The sequence below is a fragment of the Ursus americanus genome, chromosome X, assembly GCF_024610735.1.
Source record: "Ursus americanus isolate L20-20 chromosome X, mUrsAme1.1.p, whole genome shotgun sequence".
In the NCBI taxonomy this organism is placed as follows: domain Eukaryota; kingdom Metazoa; phylum Chordata; class Mammalia; order Carnivora; family Ursidae; genus Ursus; species Ursus americanus.
This window is the reverse complement of record NC_142164.1, coordinates 58,141,879-58,155,935: the sequence shown is the minus strand read 5'-3', so window position 1 is coordinate 58,155,935 and position 14,057 is coordinate 58,141,879. Positions and strand designations below refer to the sequence as shown.

Below are 14,057 nucleotides of genomic sequence, written 5' to 3'. Positions count from 1 at the left end.
TTAACTGATACTTGTTTCTTCAGAACAGCACTTTCCCCTCTCAAGAGGAGACTGGTTATGTTCTCATACTCAGGGTTAGGAGTCTCCAGGTGGGTTGTCTTCAAAAGAGAGGGTCTGCCTAGAAGCTTCATTTTCTTGCTCAGCAAATGGCTGCTGGGCAAAAGCAGCTCTACTTTATCACTGAGTCCTTTGGAGTTGTTATCCATCCCCATTTGTTACCCTGGTAATCCCTTGCTTTCTTGCATAGGTCTTTGATATTTTTAAAGAAGATTCAGAAGAGGGAGTGAAGCATGGGAGACTATGGACTCTGAGAAACAAACTGAGGGCTTCAGAGGGGAGGGGGTGGGGGAATGGGATAGACTGGTGATGGGTAGTAAGGAGGGCACATATTGCATGGTGCACTGGGTGTTATACGCAACTAATGAATCATCAAACCTTGCATCAGAAACCAGGGATGTACTGTATGGTGGCTAACATAATGTAATAAAAAAAACATTAAAAAAATAAAGAAGATTTTGTAAGGTGTCTTCTAAAATTTTAAATTGCCTTTAGCAAAAAGGTTGTTCCAGGTCACCCAGTCCATTATTACCAGAAGCAGAAATATTTCCTATTTTTAAACTGTTGAGAAAGTAAAAGTATTATTTACCCCATTAATACAAAAAGAAGACTACAAAAATCACAATTAAGAAATGCTTAATTAAATATATATAAAACATGACCATGTCAGCTTATTTAAATATTAAATTTAGTATTCATCAATATTTCATTTCACTTGAAAACAATTTGGAATTTAGATTTTTCTTCTACAGTAGCAGAATTCCCAAATATATATATAATGGTTGCAGAGAAATCACTATCAAGCATGATTTAAGTAATTTTGAATTAAAAACAAAGTTATAAAATAATAGTAATATTTTATGTAACATTTATATTTAAGTAAGAAGATAGGTCCATTTGAATTTTTTTTCAATTTTGGTACACTGTGTAGCAGTGTTTCCAAGATAAGAGTGCCTAGGGTATAAGGACGTGGGGAAAAAGTGAAGAATGGGACAGAAGGAGCAAAGGCATGAAAATGAGAATAAATATGGTGATTGCAATGGGGAATCAATAATGATATGCAGGGAAGTTAGTTTGGAGGAGCAATGGGTAAGACTATGGATAGTGTAGGGTAGGATCATGGAAGGAGATCCTTAGAAACATAATTTAGGTTTGGTTTGATAGTCAATGAAGAGCTACCCAACGTATTTCAGCCTAGGTTGTCTTTAGTGATATATGAAAGTAATGTTTTAGGAGGAAAAATAGCTAAAAATTATTGAGTCCTTTCCCTGTTCCAGGCAATGTGATAAGTTGGTTGGACTTGAGGTTAAGTCCCAACTCTGGAATTTACCAGCTATAAGACATTGGGGAAATGACTTATTTTTCTGAGTCTCAGTTTCTTCATCTGTAAAATTGTAATAGCATACACCTCTCAAGGTTGTTGTATGAATCACATAGACTGAAGAAGGGAGAACCTGTGAACAGTTAGGAAAGTATTACAATTATTGAACCTAGACAAAGGTGATTACACCACTAGAACGGAGAGGGAGGAAAACCTGCAAAGGAAAAGTAAAAAATTAGGACTGGTGACTGACTCCATCACCTCACTCTCATTCATCTTGCAAGTTTCTTATTTCTGTTCATTTGATATAATCTGGGGAAATGAAATTACACTCTGAAGTATAGGGTCCCTCTCTGGACATTATCAATTGTTTATTCATTTCCTTAGAGCTACAAATAACCATTTGTTCTCTCTGTTCATCATTTTAACATTCCTGCAACATATAATTCAAACTCCCTTTCTTCTGTTAAAAAACAAATAAAACAAAAGAAAAATCATTCACTTTCTTATACTGTATTTTCATTTTTATTGTTTGCAATTTCTTCCTCCATTATTGAGTTTGCCAGTAGGCCTCCTGACCTTTTTCACAGAGACAGGATTCCCTATCATAACAAAAAGTAAAACTCAAACAGAAAACCAGTCCTGCCATTTCTGGGCTTAAGGAAACCTGAAACTTTTCTTAAATCTTCTGTGGCATTGCTCACTTCTTACAGTGCCTGATTTCTGCTACCAACTAACATCAGAATAATCATTACATAATAGGAGTCTTAAAATGCACAAGGCTTTGAAGGCATGGGCTTTCTTACTAGTGTCTGGATTCAACATAGTCTTTCAAAGAAGCTCTGTCTTCTTATTTGCATACATTTCTAAGCAGGAAGTTAGGCGCAGAACTTTCAGTTTCCCTGGGAAAATGTCCTTCATTCTAATATAATTTAACTCAATGATCCCTTTTACTTTTTCTTTCTCCTCTACCTCTTCTTGGGAAGAGAATAGTCAAAAATAAATGTTTCAACAGATCTCGCGGTGCTATTCGAGATTCCCTATTTAAAAAAAATAGAAATGATGCAAAGGAGCCTGTGTTTTCCAGGCTTTGGGGCTGGGACTGCAGTGTTTCGAGCTCAGCGAAAGCAGTCTAGGGAGGAGGCGGGACTCCAGCGAGTTCCCCTTCCACCTTCCCCCACCCTTCTCTTCCTACCTCTCTTCCACCTCTAGCTCAATTCCAGCCTTTGCTGCAGCTGCTCTCTAGCCGTTTGCAGGACCCAAACAACGGCGGTCGTTGTTCCCAGGATGGTGATCCGTGTGTACATTGCATCTTCCTCTGGTTCTACCGCGGTAAGGAGGGTGGGGAGACTACCTTTGTTTTCCTACACACCAATCTCCTGCTGTCCCAGAACCGTTAAATTGCAGAAGTTCATCTGGGCAGCTGCTCCTTCAGAAGACACACGCGTCTTCCACCCATCCTCCCCTTCTCTTTCTTTCCTTTGTTGCTTCGATTTCGTTTTTCCATGGAGTTTAGCTTTGTTTGCCTTATGATGTTAAGATCACATTTCTTCTTTGAAGGAGAAAAAAAGCTACTGAGTGTTGGTAGACGGAAGATGGGGTATGTATAGGGTCTTTAAGGTTAGGGGAAGAAGTCAAGGAAAAATACACACTAGTGAGTTTCAAGAGTGGGAAATTTGACATTTGTGCTCTAGGTACTGAGATGAAGGGCAGGCGTGCAGTTCTGTAAGGATGTAAAACACGCGCTAACTGATGACAGTTGAGTGGAGGCCTACTGAGGCATTGTGATTATTTTTGAAGTGAGGCCCCTTTAATCAAAGAGTTATTTTGCCAGTGTGTAGGGGAGGGTGTTTAAATTCAGCTTAAAGAGTGTTAGAACTAGGCATAATGGGAGGGGAAGTTGGGAACAATGATGCAAAGTTGTGGGTTTTTTTTTTTTAACTGTGTGACAAGGGAAGTGTTTTTTCTTTCCATAGTGTCCGTATTTTGACTTTTTCTTTTTTTTCCCCCAAAGATTTTACTTCTAACAGTTTCTAACTGCTTCAAATATATTGGGAACTAAAAAGGGAACTAACAAGTAAGTGGCTTCTTGTGTAGTGGCAGACTCCAGTTGCTGCTTCTCAAATGATAGGACAGTTTCCCTCTGGATTCATGTGCTTTTAATTTAGAGTAACAATTCTTCAGCAGCTGTGGGAAGCAATAGGATAAACTGGGGTGAAACCTGAGTGTATATCAATGATAAATGAAAGTGCCTGTTTTTCACAACTCAAGAGAAAACCTAACAGTAGTAAGAGTAGATACGTGAGTTCCGGATGTAGGATATAGTAACCCCCTCCTCCTCTGAGCTTTAGAGCAGCAGCTATTCCATGTTTTTACTGTGCTGTTTGTTTGTTTTGTTTATTTACCCTCTAAGTGGGTTTGGGATAAAACTAAAGGTTATGTGAAATCACAAGAACCTTGAACTTTGTCTTCTCTGGACACTATGCTTGGGTGTGTTTAGACAGTTTTCTGACAGAATATCTAACTTTACATTTCTTGAGCAAGTTTAGGTTGAAAACAAAACTTTTCATATTGCCTTTGAACCTTACTTCATGAGCTTCTTGCCTTATTATTTATTATCCACATATATTAATTCTGATATTTCAAAGTAATATTTGAGTTGCTCAGAGTCTCAAGTCCAACACAATAATTGTAAAAATTTTAAAGACCAGCTTAATAACTTTACTTAAATTCCTGATTAGATTGAACAGATCAGGAAGTTAGTTTCATTTTGGGTGATATGCAGTTCCAGTACTGCTATTAATTCTTTGCTTTCTTGCTCTTCTACCCCTCCCCCAAAAGCAGATTCAAAAATAAACTTCTTTCAGAATTTCTATTAAAGAACAATTGTACCTCTCTCTGTTAAGACTAAGTTTTTAAGAGCCTTAAAAAAATAACTGCTGTCTCTTATTATGTACTTTGTTAGACTGATTGCTGAAGACTATACAAATAGGAAATAATTATGCTATTTGTGTTTTGCTTCAATTTTTTCTTATGAGTAATTAGAGATTTGTATGTTGTTTCAAAATTATAGTTCTTATGAGCCTGTTATCAAAATTATACATATTGGCAAAATAAATTCTTATTTTTTTTAAAAAAGCATGGGTACTTTTGAATAGTACTAAAACAGTATAAAGTGAGTATACTTCATTTATAACATAAATAGGGACTATTCAGCTTGCAGTACTAAGGTTTTTCATTAAGATTGTTACCATATAGTTTTTAACACATGATTTAGAAATTTGGGGGCAAAAATCTTAATGGGAACCCAACAATTGCTCAAAGTGAGATAGTCCTATAAGTTACTAAGTGCAATTCGCTGAAGAGCATTTAAAAGAAAGCTTTTGGGTTGGGATTGTTAATGTCTCACAGTTTTCTGACTCCTTCTAATGGTTGTTATAAAAATAAGCAATATTAGATGTTTTATCAGGCAGAGGAGAATCTATGGTAAGTCCAAAACAATATTAACTTACTTTGTTCTTGTTTCAAGACTCCTTTTCCCTGATAGCCTGATTTAAAAAAAAAAAAAGTTTTCAAATGCTTACTCAACTCTGCCCCAATACAAGTAGCACTTGCTTCTCAGAAGTTTAGAAATTAAAGCACGTAGGTTGATTTTTACAATGGATTTCTTGAAAGCTATAGTAATAATAATAATAATAATAATAACAATAGGAACACAAGTGTATCAGGTACTACCTCATTTTTCTTGACAATTTCTAGTCCTGTGAATTAAGTTTTATAATTATCTCTATTTTTAAGATAAGGAAATACAGGTTCAGAAAGGTTAAACAACTTTCTCAAGGTCACATAGCTAGGGAGCCACAGAACTTGAATCCAACACAAGCTGTTTTAATACAATGACATGTATATAGCCACCAAGGAATACATTGTCCCGGTGATGCATGTAGAGGAGGCATGAGAAGATAAATGTGAACATGAGATGAGAGGTACAGAAATGACTATGCCCTGTATGTGGAAGAATTAACTGAGCATATACATATACAGGGATTAGAAAAATGAGGAGCTGATGTGGAGGAGGGATAGTATGCCTAAAGTTGGATGTCAAAAAGTGGGGTAAATGCTCACTCAAGGCCAGGGAAATAGAGAAGACATGACCATTTGGAACTGTTTTTTTATAGGTCAAGGTATAGAAATTCAGGCCTTAATACGTTTCTTTTTATGGAAACCATTTAGCAGGAATGCAATTCCAAAATTGTCTGTCTATAGGAGGAGATTTCTGCCTGTTCAGAACTGTTTGTACATGTCTTGACCGACTGTAACACAGAAGTATACACTTTTTTTGGTTGAGATTGTAATGCCCTATAAATTTATATTTAATGGAAAAGGAATAGTAAACACAGAGCCTGTATAACTTAATAAATTCCAATAACTTTTAACAACAATCAACATTGGCCTTTGATGAGAATTGCTAGAATGATGATTGCTTGGAGAATTTTAACTGCTTTGGGAAGATTTTTTTCTTATACTTCTTTTCCCTGGACCGATAATAATCTCCATTTTATGGTCTCTACGCATTCTAGGTATGCTTGGTGTAGAAATGTTAAGATTGTGGTAGATAGATGGTTTCTGAGGGTTTTATTTATGAAATAACTTTTAAAAAATGCTCTGTCTTATTACTACTAAAACATAAACTATTTTCCATGTAAGAAATGAAATATACATAACTTTTCTTTATGGCAGTATTCACTACACAAGTTATAAAAACAAGTAAATAAATGCTTGTGATTGCCAAAGCGTGAGTCACTAATCACAGTTTTTTTTTTCATTTAGATAATATAGATGTGGAATAATAAACTACAGTTCTTCATCTATATGATTCTCAAGTAATTGTATTTTAGGTGGCAGAGTATCTTGCTGCTAGGACTCTACATTGATTTGATGTGTGGAATGGTCTTTGTTATAGCTGTCAAGGTTTGTTTGAATGCTGTTTAAAGGTATTCATAAACTACTTAAAAGAACAAAATCAGAAACTGTTCATCATATGAATGTTTGGACATACTTTTTGGATGCTCTAAACAGTGGAAAATGACAGCATTAACTTGGCAAATGCAGGAACTCAATATCAGTGCTTTCAACTTGGTGCCTTGTATTTGATAACTGAATTCCTAAATTTCACAGCAACAATGGCAAGGTTTTTGGAATAATTTGGCCCAACTTAAAGAGGCCTGGAAAACACAATTATCAGCAATGATGATTCTTGAGCATTTAAAAGTCAAAATGGTTTTAGGGAAGAATGTATTTTGGAAATTTAGTATAAATTTAGATTTATGATCTGGTGGAAGAGAAAGATAAATGGATTTATCTCTAGCTCAAAGACTAGTTTCTCTATTAAGGAGGAGTTTTGATCAATACACCATAAGGTCAATTCTCCCCCTGGATTGGCCTGGAGAAAAAAATGAATTGAAGCCCCAGACACATTCAGGTCAAATGTTCTAATTCTCTGTAGTTAATCTCTAAATTCTTCTCCAAAATATACATTGCACAAACATATATCTTTTACAGAAATATTTTCTGCTAATTAATTGAATTATCAAGGAGGAATGTAATATTTCGTTTCTGACTGATAAAATTAAACATATTGAGAATCTGTCGGTGACTATGACCATCTCTTTGTTTTCAGTTCTGCTTTATAGCCCACCAGAAGGCCTTTTAAAACTAGTACTTAATGACTTCCTTCAGTCCAGACCAAGATTAAACAAATGTATAATTAGAGAGAAGGGGTGGTTCATTTATGAAGACTGTTTTTATTAATATGAGAGGCAAAGCTGACATTTTATACTTGGACAGTTTAGTAGAATTCTAAGCAAAAGGATTATTTGCTAGCCCCAGTCCCTCACATTTTGGCTTTATCAGGTTGTTTGAAGTTTTGCAGATTGCCAGAACATTAAGCAAAGATTAAATGTAAGTTAAAAAATAACATAACAGGGGCTCCTGGGTGGCACAGCGGTTAAGCATCTGCCTTCGGCTCAGGGCGTGATCCCGGCGATCTGGGATCGAGCCCCACATCAGGCTCTTCTGCTATGAGCCTGCTTCTTCCTCTCCCACTCCCCCTGCTTGTGTTCCCTCTCTCGTTCGCTGTCTCTATCTCTGTCGAATAAATAAATAAAATCTTTAAAAAAAAAAAATAACATAACAAATTCAAAGATTGTGTATTTAAAAGTATTTAGTGTCAGTATTGTTAGATTTTTTTATTATTCATTCATTAACATGACTAATCAAGATTTGACTCTAGTAATAGTAAAAGCTAATATTTATTTATGCATCATATATATATACATATATTGGGCATATATATGTGTGTGTGTGTGTGTGTGTGTATCAGGCACTGTGCCCAGTGCTTTGCATACATTATCTTAATTAGTTTAATCTTTATAATAACACTGTGATATAAATACTATTATTAGGTCTATTTCATGAAATTGAAGGGAGTATCTGGAAGACCTAGAAACATTAGGTATATTGTTCAAGATCAAAGAGTTACAAATGACAGAACTGGGATTAGAACCCAGGTTGTTTTGGGGGCACCTGGGTGGCTCAGTTGGTTAAGTATTCAACTCTTGTTCTAAGGTCAGGTTTTGATCTCAGAGTCATGAGTTCAAGCTCCATGTTGGGCTCCACATGAAGCATGGAGCCTGCCAAAAACAAAAAGCAAAAAAAGAGAACGGAAAAAAAAGCAACAATAACAACAACAAAATCCCAAGTTGTTCTGACTTCAGAGTCCACTCCTAAACACTGTGTTATTTACACATCCACTTAGTGTATAAGTATTAAACAAAAATTATGTCAATATTACATTAAAATCTTGTCATGTGACTATGAATCTATAATTGCCACTTAAGACTGGATGATACCTGTAAAGAAAGAAAAAGACTGGATGATGCCTCACCAGACAAATGTGTCTTCATCCACAATCTGTACATGAAATTAGGTGGGATTGGGGAAAGTAGAAGGGTTGATTAGTAGCATCAATTTCAGATATATTTCAGTTCTTTTTGTTGTTGTTGTTAATAAAATTGCCTAACCAAGGGCAGATTTTTAAATAGCATTTGTGCCATGTATTGAACTCTTATGACTTTGATTCTCTTCCCTGAAAAGTATTTTCATGTTGCTATAGGCTAACATAAGTCAAAGGTGGCTTTTTATGATTCTGTAAATCTCCTAAATTCATTAGGAAGGCAGTACAGCTGTGACTTATAAACTCTGGTTCTGGATACTAGTCTTTGAGTTCTGTCCCTTTGGCTTAGTCCTTTCTGGGAATGAGACCCTATCAGAGTTGGAGTTAAAGCCATCCATTTCTGCTTAGGGGATTTCCAACAGTGAGTCAAGACAAATAGTACTTTACCTTTTAAATACCAGGGAATATTTATCTCAGTTAACAGTTATAATATGAGAAAATTTTGTGTATTTTACCACTACCACTTAGCCAATTATTTTCATCAAGTGCAGCTTATTTCTCGATGTTAAAATTAAAACAGTAAATATATACTTAATAATAGTAGGTGCATGAAAAAAGTAGTAGCTGCATGATATCACAAACCATTCTATCCAGCATGATATTTCAAAGTTGATTTAGAAGGAAGATGAGGCTAGACAATTACATAATATGTTAAAAATATGATAAATCATCTCACTTTAATTTCTTATGCAAATACTTTGCCAGTGAACGGGGACAGTGGTAAGAACTTTACATATACAACTGAATTCTTGAAGTCAGTACTCTTACTCTGTCCATTTTTAAAAGGAGGAAACAGACTCAGAGAGCTAGCAAAGTACCCTCCCCAGGTCTGTCTGATGCCAGAGCCTTAACAAATATGCTGTTTGACCTTCTGGTTGATATTTCTTGATTATCCACTATGAATGTGGCTCTGAAACTAATTTAAAAGTCATTGCAAAATTACTTTCCTGATAAACTTGGAAAACCATGAGAAGTACTTCTTAATTAATTGTTTTATAGCAGTACCAAGAATAATTCCAGTGGCCTAGTGTATAATGTAGAGAACTTAGAATTCTTCAGGGGCGCCTGGGTGGCTCAGTCAGTTAAGTGTCCAACTCTTGATTTCAGCTCAGGTCATCATCTCAGAGTTGTGAGATTGAGCCCTGCATCAGACTCTGCACTGGGTGTGGAGCCTGCTTAAGATTCTCTCTCTCCCTCTCCCTCTGGCCCTCCAACCCTCCAACCTCTCTCCTTCTCTAAAAAATAAAAATAAAAATAAAAAAAAGAATTCTTCAGAGCAGAATATCAAAGTCATAATAACTCAATATATACTATTACTTAGAATGCAGAATATGTGCTTTTATCCCAATATAAGAAAATTACTTGTGTAAGGCAGTCTAACTAAAAGTAGATGAGACAAATTGTTTTTAGAAGGGGTTTTAAGCTTTTAGCTAGAGCATGTAACCTTAGGTTGTGGCATGTGTTATCGCTTGTGATCTGTAGGTCACTAAACTTTTCTTTGCTTCTCATAACCCTCCCAAGTAGAATATAAATGACATAAAATGAGAGTATCATGGAAGAAAGCTTCTATAAGTATTATTTTGGAAATCTATTACTGAAAATTACAGAATCCGATTTCACACTTTCAGAAACTTAAATATAATTGGTCTTGTGTGTCAGCTATTTTGAACTCAAAAAATGCAGTGGTTGTGGTAAGGCTTTTTCAGTAAATTTCTACTTAAAATTTTAGGAATATTAAATTTAAATCTCCTAAAAATGTTGAGAGGACAATCAGGGGTGGTGGTGGTAATATAAAGAGTTGGCCAGATGACATGACAAAGACCTGGTAAGTTTTAAAGGAAATAAGTGGGAAGTGTGTCGAGATCCAGAATAAGACCAATTCTATACCAGACTTGGAATTTATGTCATTTTTTTAAAAAAAGTAGAGCCATTTTGGATAACAGTGTGGAAGTTCCTCAAAAAGTTAAAAATAGAGCTACCCTATGACCCAGCAATTGCACAACTAAATATTTACCCCAAAGATACAGATGTAGTGAAAAGAAGGGCCATATGCACCCCAATGTTCATAGCAGCAATATCCACAATAGCCAAACTGTGGAAGGAGCTGAGATGCCTTTCAACAGATGAATGGATAAAGAAGATGTGGTCCATATATACAATGGAATATTACTCAGCCATCAGAAAGAATGATTACCCATCATTGCATCAACATGGATGGAACTGGAGGAGATTATGCTAAGTGAAATAAGTCGAGCAGAGAAAGACAGTTATCATATGGTTTCATTTGTGTGTGGAACATAAGGAATAGAAGGGAGGACATTAGGAGAAGGAAGGGAAAAATGAAGGAGGGGAAATCAGAGGGGTAGAGGAGCCATGAGAGACTATGGACTCTGGGAAACAAACTGAGGGTTTTAGAGGCGGGCGGGCTGGGTTAGCCCAGTAATGGGTATTAAGGAGGGCACGTATTGCATGGAGCACTGGGTGTTATACGCAAACAATGAATCATGGAACACTACATCAAAAACTAATGATGTATGTATGGTGACTAACATAACATAATAAAAAAAAAGAAAAGCTTGTTGAAAGGCAAGTACAAAAATATTATGAGGAAACTGTGACTAAACATCGACTTACTGTCCAGTTGCATTAGGACTTATGATTACATTTTGAAATTTAAATTAAAGAATACTATTTTTTGGTATGTGTCTATATCCCCTTAAAAATGGTATGGTTATGATCAGACTCTATATGGGGGCCTTAAGAGAGTTTATATATCTCACTTGGAATTCAATCTGACTCTACCAAAAAGTTGAACTCAATGACTAAAACTGTACAACCTAGGGAAATCTTATACTGCCCAAATGTCAGGGACTTCTCTGGAGAGATCCCACCAGCCACGCAGCATGTGTGTACTTTTGACAGTCAGTGACTCCAGATTTCATGAGAAGTAATGCTCTATATGAAGCTTTAAAACACAGGAGGGCATGTGTTGTGATGAGCGCTGGGTGTTATACATAAGTAAGGAATCATTGAACACTACATCAAAAACTAATGATGTACTATACAGTGGCTAATTGAATGTAAAAAAACCCACAAAACATCTAACACAATCTTATCTAAATAATTTATGTCTAGATGACCAAGTAGATTTTCTATAAATTAACATCTAATTAATTTTTGAAAATCATTCCTTTATAGAGATGGATTTGATTTTTTAATACATAATGTGGTTGGATAAAGAAAACAGTACATAAGTATATTATTGCTTGGAATATATAGAGAACACCTAAAAGGGGGCTACTGGTACAATAATTAGATACATTATCTTGCAATAGCTCATGTTAAGAGATTCTGGGGGAACAAAAAAGCAAAATCCGAATTCTTGGGTTGTCAAAACATGAATTGCTCCAACAAACAATTATAAGGAAAAGTAGATAGACTATCTCTTGATGAGTGAGATAATTTTGACCTAATTCTATACCCACACTTGCAAAAAGGACCATCGTTTGATGCCATTATAAGTTTCTTGAAAATATTTGAAGTTGGAAGGGTAGGCATTAATTTATGTGCCTATTTTGCTTTTGTTTTAGTAAAAATGTATAGCAATATTTTTTAAATTTAAATTCAATTATCCAACATGTAGTACATCATTAGTTTCAGATGTTGAGTTCAGTAATTTATCAGTTTCATATAACACCCAGTGTTCATCACATCATGTGCCCTCCTTAATGCCCATCACCCAATTACCGCAGCCCCCACCCACCTCCCCTCCAGCAGCTCTATTTGTTTCCTATAGTTAAGAGTGTCTCGTGGTTTTTCTCCCTCTCTGATGACTTCCCATATAATTATCCTTCCCTTATCCTATGATCTTCTGCACTGTTTCTTGTATTCTACATATGAGTGAAACCATATGATAATTCTTTCTCTGATTGACTTATTTTGCTTAGCATAGTACCCTCCAGTACCATCCATGTCGATGTAAATGGCAAGTATTCATCCTTTCTTATCTTTTTTTTTTAAGATTTTATTTATTTATTTGACAGAGAGAGACAGCCAGTGAGAGAGGGAACACAAGCAGGGGGAGTGGGAGAGGAAGAAGCAGGCTCCTAGCGGAGGAGCCTGATGTGGGGCTCGATCCCAGAACGCCGGGTTCATGCCCTGAGCCAAAGGCAAACGCTTAACGACTGCACCACCCAGGCGCCCCAGTATTCGTCCTTTCTGATGGCTTAGTAATATTTCATTGCATATCTATACCACATCTTCTTTATCCATTCATCTGCCAACAGACATTGGGCTCTTTCCACAGTTTAGCTATTGTGGATATTGCTGCTATAAACATTGGGGTGTAGGTGCCCCTTTGGATCACTACATTTGCATCTTTGGAGTAAATACCCTAGTAGTGCAATTGCTGTGTCCTGGGTAGCTTTATTTTTAACTTCTTGAGAAACTTCCATCCTGTTTTCCAGAGTAGCTGTATGAGCTTGCATTCCCACCAACAGTGTAAGAGGGTTCCCATTTCTCTACATCCTGGCAAACATTTTGTTGTTTCCTGGCTTCTCAATTTCAGCCATTCTGTCTGGTGTGAGGTGATATCTCATTGTGGTTTTCATCTGTATTTTGCTGATGCCAAGGGATATGGAGCATTTTTTTCATGTGTCTTTTGGCCATTTGTATGTCTTCTCTGGAGAAATGTCTGTTCGTGCCTTCTGCCCATTTCTTAACTGGATTATTTGTCTTTTGGGTGTTGAGTTTGAGAAGTTCTTTATAGATCTTGGATACTAGCCCTTTATCTGATATGCCATTTGCAAACATCTTCTCCCATTCCTTAGGTTGACTTCTAGTTTTGTTGACTGTTTCCTTTGCTGTGCAGAAGATTTTTATCTTGATGAAATCTCAATAGGTCATTTTTGCTTTTGTTTCCCTTGCCTCTGGAGATGTGTCTAACAAGAAGTTGCTGTGGCTGAGGTGGAAGAGGTTGCTGCCTGTGTTCGCCTCTAGGATTTTGATAGATTGCTTGTCTCACATTGAAGTTTTTCATCCATTTTGAATTTATCTTTGTGTATGGTGTGAGAAAATGGTCCAGTTTTATTCTTCTGCATGTGGCTGTCCAATTTTACCAAAACCATTTTTTGAAGTGACTGTCCTCTTTCATTGGATATTCTTTCCTGCTTTTTGAAGATTTGTTGACCATAGAGTTGAGGGTCCTTTTCTGGGTTCTCTATTCTCTTACATTGATCTATGTGTCTGGTTTTTTTTTTTCCCAATACCATACTGTCTTGATGATTACAGCTTTATAATATAGCTTGAAGTCCAACACTGTGATGCCACCAACTTTGGTTTTCTTTTTCTACATTCCTCTAGTTATTCAGGGTCTTTTCTGGTTCCATACAAATTTTAGGATTATTTGGCAACTTTCATTTCATATGATTAACAGCAAGCCCTTACTCTGTTTAAAAGCATATGACAAAAAAGGCAGATGGCATGTTTTTGTATAAAATAGGATTAAACATTTTTTCTAACATTTTTCTCAATCTATAAAGAATTTTTCTACCACAGCAATTGTTTTAAGTCACACAAGGTGGGTTTCTGTGCATAAAACAGATTTTGAGGCCAAGTCGGTGTTTTTACAGTTTATGTCTTAGCTTTCCTCCTCTTAGAATAATG

The 14,057-nt window shown here is 36.1% G+C and overlaps 1 protein-coding gene across 1 annotated transcript in view; it reads left to right on the top strand.

Annotated features, from left to right (window-relative positions):
• Positions 1-2,530: 2,530 nt before the first annotated feature.
• SH3BGRL (SH3 domain binding glutamate rich protein like) overlaps positions 2,531-14,057 on the top strand; it is a 94,437-nt gene continuing 82,910 nt past the window's right edge. Inside the window, exon 1 of the mRNA XM_087860344.1 lies at positions 2,531-2,710. Within this exon, the coding sequence (XP_087716470.1) occupies positions 2,666-2,710 (45 nt within the window). The 5' untranslated portion in view covers positions 2,531-2,665. The remainder of the gene's footprint in view (positions 2,711-14,057) is intronic.